This window comes from Saimiri boliviensis, chromosome 9 (genome assembly GCF_048565385.1).
Source record: "Saimiri boliviensis isolate mSaiBol1 chromosome 9, mSaiBol1.pri, whole genome shotgun sequence".
In the NCBI taxonomy this organism is placed as follows: Eukaryota; Metazoa; Chordata; class Mammalia; order Primates; family Cebidae; genus Saimiri; species Saimiri boliviensis.
Window position 1 is genome coordinate 58,010,013 of NC_133457.1, and position 6,000 is coordinate 58,016,012.

At 46.5% G+C, this 6,000-nt stretch overlaps 1 protein-coding gene across 7 annotated transcripts in view; it reads right to left on the reverse strand.

Moving 5' to 3' along the window:
* Positions 1 to 2,581, reverse strand: part of U2SURP (U2 snRNP associated SURP domain containing) — a 52,358-nt gene extending 49,777 nt beyond the window's left edge. For all 7 annotated transcript variants that reach the window (XM_010341556.3, XM_010341555.3, XM_010341554.2 and 4 more), the window contains exon 1: positions 2,472 to 2,581. In XM_010341556.3, coding sequence (XP_010339858.1) covers positions 2,472 to 2,516 — 45 coding nt within the window. In that variant the 5' untranslated portion in view covers positions 2,517 to 2,581. The remainder of the gene's footprint in view (positions 1 to 2,471) is intronic.
* Between the last annotated feature and the right edge of the window lie 3,419 nt (positions 2,582 to 6,000).

Genomic DNA, 6,000 nt, shown 5'->3' on the forward strand with positions numbered 1-6,000 from the left:
TTAGCCAGGCACCTGTAGTCCCAGCTACTAGGGAGGCTGAGGCAGAAGAATCGCTTGAACCCAGGAGACAGAGGTTGCAGTGCCATTGCACTCCAGCCCGGGCGACAGGGTAAGATTCCGTCTCAAAAAACAAAAACAACAAACAACAAAAAACAAAAACTAGGAGAATTGTAGAAGTTATCTAATCTTTTTATAATTAAGAAATGTTAATAATTTTGCCATATTGTACATTTTAAAATTAACATTTTCCCAATGTCTAGAAATAAGTATCCCTATCCATACTAATGGTAACTTAACTACCAAAGAAAACGACAAATCATGAAACAGAAATATCTGTTCACTCCATCTGTACTGTAAAATACAAGCCACTCATTTGTTCTCTCCAGAGGAAGGGAAATCAAATCAGAGATCAAAGTCTAGAAATTTCAAATACTGTGGTATTAGCCAAAATGTCCTTACACTTTCTCTAATAAACTCCGCATCCGAAGTAAAAAGCAGCTATCTGAGCAGTCATTATGACAGATCCCAAATCACAGGATTAAGATCCATCCTGACATTTTCAAAGCGAAGAACTTTTTATTTCTTCTAAGAACGAAAAAGGAGAGGGGAAAGCAACTAAGATCTATTATGTACTTTACAGACATTAGTTCATTTAATTCTTATATCAACCTTGTAAAAAAAAAAATTATATCCATATTACAAATGAGGAAATGGAGGCACCACAGTTTAAGCATCTGCCTTAATATTATCGCAAATATAATTACCAAGTCAGGATTTGAACCCAAATCTTTTTTGTTCACAAAATTCATAATCTTCCCACTACATTATGCAGCCTCCAAGTTAGTTAAGATACCCTAATTCCTTTTACAGACATCAGTAAGAAATCTGTTAACAGCATGAACAAAGTATAACCTAAGGCAATATAAACAGAAAAGATTACTAGATAACCCAAGAATTTATTTATAGGGAACAGCCATACACTCACAATCACGAGAAGTACTATTTTAGAAGGAAGCCTGAAACGTTTTCAGACACTGAAACGTTTTCGATGTATCCAAAACTTCAAGTACGGGATACTTAAAATATTACTTTGAGAAGAAACAAAAATTGTGAGGCTTATACATGACTTGTTATGAATGTAGCTAGCTTTAATAATAACTCCCTAGCAGTAAGTGGGTCTGTTCCTGTCATGAGTCTATTAAGAAGAGTTGGTAGAGCGAGTTACCTCACTATTCCCTTCTCCCCAAAAGGAAGGGAGAAGAGGAAATGTACTGGGGAGGGAAATAACTGACACAGAGTAAACAGTACCTTGTAAAGCAACCAAAGCTGGCCCCTTACCAAGTTTTTCTCTAACTAAAGGATATCTAGTAAGACCATTACTAATTAGGAACTAATTATTTTGGTGTACATCATTCACTAATTGGCATCAACAGCCGGATTATTAGAAACTGGGAAAGCAAGTGGAAAACAGAAAACGAGTTGTTTCTCAGAACCGTACACGCAAGGGTCTCTCCTACCGTAAACGTAACTTTCTAATGGCCGATTTGTAATCACACACACTAAGACACAACAGTCCTTAGAACCTTGAAGGGTTATACACCTTCTTGCCTCAGCATCGGGAAGTTTCACTACCTCGTGGCAGTACCCATTACTTTTAACACGTTCGAGACCAAAAATCCAAAGCAAAAAACGATTAAATGTCCTGCCCAAGATGGCAACAAAGAACCCAACCTTACTCATGCTCAACTAGCACAGCTCACGGGTTTCACAATACCTGCACAAGGTTCCCTGTGAACACAAACGCCATTTACTCATCGTACGTAGCTTTTCGGTGGAACACGCCACGTGAAGGCAGAGTCCACGAACCCTCTACCCTCAGAAGTGCTTTTTCCTTCCCCTCCGGGTGAAGACCACGTGTGGACTGCACGTTCACCTTGGCTATGCAGCCCTGCGAAGGCGAGCGGCGCCCGCCTCTACCTTCCGCACCCCGCGTCTCTGCCCCTCACAGCTGGCGACCCTAGAGGTTATTTATTCCTTGAAGGGAAACTGAGGGAGGCCGGAAGTGACTGAGATCCCAAACCCAGAAAAAAGCAGCACGTAAGCACCGGGAATCGATTCCCGCCTCTCTCCCAGGCGCTGTCTGGCGGCCTCGGGGCGCAGGAAGCTGAGCTACAGGGGAGCGTTTTCGCGGCTTCGGACCTCAATCTGAACTCACTCCAATGCCGAGCGCGGGCCGAAGGGCTCACGCCACCAGCCCGTGGGCACGCCAGTCTCGAGCGGAATCCAGGCTGGGACTAAGGGGAGACACCAGGCCTCTCAGCCTGCGCACCACAGTGCGGCGGCGCCCGGGCCTACCGTCGCGACCAGAACACAGACCCCAATCCCAATCGCCTCTTGCAGACCAGAAGGGTCTGTAGGCCCCAGACGACAGAGGTAGATCCGCTGACTTACGAAATCCTGTCAGAAATTACCTTTGAACTGGCCTTCTGAGAGCCGCCTGGCGTTTTGTCCGCCATCTTGAGCTTTGCCCCTCCTTCGGCGGCGCAGCAGCACGGGCGAGTCGAGCGCCGAAAGAGCGGATCTCAGCGAAGCCCGCCAGACGCGCCAGCAAGGCTGAATAGTCGACTGCCGAGATTGTGATTTCAGTGGGAGCCGCTCACGTGACTTCCGGCGTCAGTAATTTCCTCCGCCGCGCTCACTCGGCTGGTGTTCCTGGGAGTCTCGGCGCTGGGTCACGTTATTGGGCCCGGGAATTCAGAGAGTCTCCTTGTGTTCTGATATTTCACTCTTATCCCAGCACCAACCCCTGAAAGAGGCGAACCAGCCGTATTTCCTGTGTGGGAAGGGAGCCGCTTTTTTTTTTTTTTTTTTGAGACGGAGTTTCGCTCTTGTTACCCAGGCTGGAGTGCAATGGCGCGATCTCGGCTCACCGCAACCTCCGCCTCCTGGGTTCAGGCGATTCTCCTGCCTCAGCCTCCCGAGTAGCTGGGATTACAGGCACGTGCCACCATGCCCAGCTAATTTTTTTGTATCTTTAGTAGAGACGGGGTTTCACCATGTTGACCAGGATGGTCTCGACCTCTTGACCTCGTGATCCACCCGCCTCAGCCTCCCAAAGTGCTGGGATTACAGGCTTGAGCCACCGCGCCCGGCCTGGGAGCCGCTTTTTAAAGAACTGCCCCGGCTGCCTAGGGAGGAGCTTTTACTTCCACTCAAAATAGGCCTGGCGCTGACGGGTGGTCTGGCGCTCGATCCACGGAAACGCTGTTCTCGCCGCTTCGGCAGCTCCCACCCTGGTGGGAGAGGCAAATCTGCAGGCTGCTCCTCTTAAGATGGTGAATGTTGAGATAGGGTTGTGCCTGAAAAGCCGGGAAGAGGAGCGTTTGACCCAACCTGAGGGTGATCCGATAGACACTGTTGAGGGCGTCTGCAGAGTTAGGGGCGTTCGGAGACAAGAGCGCCGTAAATACAGACGTTATTCTAAATCTAGCATGCATGCAAAGTTGTGACATTTTAAAAATTACATTTTACGCCTTAGTGTCGTTTTCATTTTTCATCACATAAATGGAGGAGCACCATATAAACTTTTCTGTACTTAGTACTTTTTTTTTTTTTTTGAGACGGAGTTTCCCTCTTGTTGCCCAGGCTGGAGTGCAATGGCGCGATCTCGGCTCACTGCAACCTCCGCCTCCTGGGTTCAGGCAGTTCTCCTGCCTCAGCCTCCTGAGTAGCTGGGATTACAGGCACGCACCACCATGACCAGCTAATTTTTTGCATTTTTAGTAGAGACGGGGTTTCACCATGTTGACCAGGATGGTCTCGATCTCTCGACCTCGTGATCCACCCGCCTCGGCCTCCCAAAGTGCTGGGATTACAGGCTTGAGCCACCGCGCCCGGCTACTTAGTACTTTTTTAAAAGTTCTTAATCAGGGCCTGGATTCAAAATAGGAAAGCTTGCCCTGAATCGGGCCAGGCAAGGAAAATAGAAAAGACATTCCAGACAGGGAGTAGTTGACGCAAAAGCCTTGTGGCATGAATCAGTACAGCGGGCCTTGCAGGCCACCACAAGCAGTGAAGTTTTTTTAGAGGATGTGTAGGGACGGACGTGGTTGGACGGGGTGTGGGTGCAGGTTCACACAGCGCCCTGAGGTCACCATCGTGCTTAGGAGTTAGAATTATATTCTCAGAATGAAGATCGGCCTTCAATAAGGTTGAAATGGTCAGATTTTTAAAGTAATGCTCTGAGGATTAGGGTGGGAGTGGAGGGGGTTCATGGACCTCTCCCTAATTCATTTATTCAAAATATTTTTGAGCCCTGTTTTTTGTATAAAAGCCTGTCCAACGTGTTGTAGGGCTTACAGAGACACATAAAAATGCACTGTCTTCATATGATTTAAAACTTAATGAGGAATGGAGGAGACAAGGAAACCGCAAACTAGCACTATGCATAATTAAATTGATGCTGCAAGGAAGGATCAATTGCTGAGGGCACTCTGAAAGAAGTAACTAATTCTGAGAGTAGGAGTGAGGAAAAAAAGACGGGAGGTTTCATAGAGAAGAAAGCATATGAGCCAGCTCTGAAGAGGTAGAATTTTATTAAATGGCAGGGTGGGGAGCGAGGGAAGCACTTAGGATCTGACACAAGGCTGGCCCTCAGGAAAGATTGACATCTGTGCTAGTCACTAAGCAATCAGCAGGCCAGGCCTCATGTGTGAGGGGCTGAGGGTAGAAGAACAGACAGTAAACAAGAAATGATCGGAAAGTGACAAGTGCTGTACATAAAATTAAAATACAATGACTTGCACCCACCAATCCAATTGAATTTACTTCCAGTGCTGAAATCTGTCATATTGTTTCAGTTCTGGGCCTCTTCCCTCAACCTTGCCCTGACCTCTCATTGAAGTCTAACCAAATTCTCTTGGTGAAGAGGTCACTTCCTCCAGGAAGGCTTACAGTCTTCCCTCTCCACCAATCCTAAATCAGAAACCCTGCTTCTGTTTACAAGGAACCTATACTTCCCACTCTGAAGAGCTCAGCACACTAGATCTTAACTATTTACAGTACAGGATTAGAAAGTGAAATCAGCCGGGCGCGGTGGCTCAAGCCTGTAATCCTAGGACTTTGGGAGGCCGAGGAGGGTGGATCACGAGGTCCAGAGATCGAGACCATCCCGGTCAACATAGTGAAAACCCGTCTCTACTAAAAATACAAAAAATTAGCTGGGCATGGTGGTGCGTGCCTGTAATCCCAGCTACTCAGGAGGCTGAGGCAGGAGAATTGCCTGAACCCAGGAGGCGGAGGTTGCGGTGAGCCGAGATCGCGCCATCGCACTCCAGCCTGGGTAACAAGAGCGAAACTCCGTCTCAAAAAAAAAAAAAAAGAAAGTGAAATCATCAGCTGAGATGAAAAGAAGTGTGACTGGGTATGGCTTGTGGTGTTCTGACAATGCCACAGGCTGATTTTGTCACTAAAAAGTGAATATATGCAGCTTTTCAGTCAAATCTCCAAAGTCCTAAGAATTTTTACTAAATATTCCTAAAGAGTTAAAAACAAAGAAATGCAGACTTCTTTCCTCTCTTACTTGTTTATTTATTTATTTATTTTGAGATGGAGTTTTGCTCTTGTTCCCCAGGGCTGGAGTGCAATGGCACAGTCTCAGCTCACCGCAATTTCCACCTCCCAAGTTCAAGTGATTCTCCTGCCTCAGCCTCCCAAGTAGCTGGAATTACAAGCATGAGCCACTACCCAGCTAATTTTTATATTTTTAGTCAAGAGGGGGTTTCTCCATGTTGGTCAGGCTGTTCTTGAACTCCCAACCTCAGGTGATCCGCCCATCTCAGCTTCCCAAAGTGCTGGGATTACAGGCGTGAGCCAGCCACCACACCCAGCCTCTTCTTTTTTATACTGTTAGCCCCAAAGCAAGTCAGAAAAAGGTGATCTGACTAGAAATAATACATAGGCCTTTATTAAAGGTTAAGTACACTTTTAAAAATTCAAAAT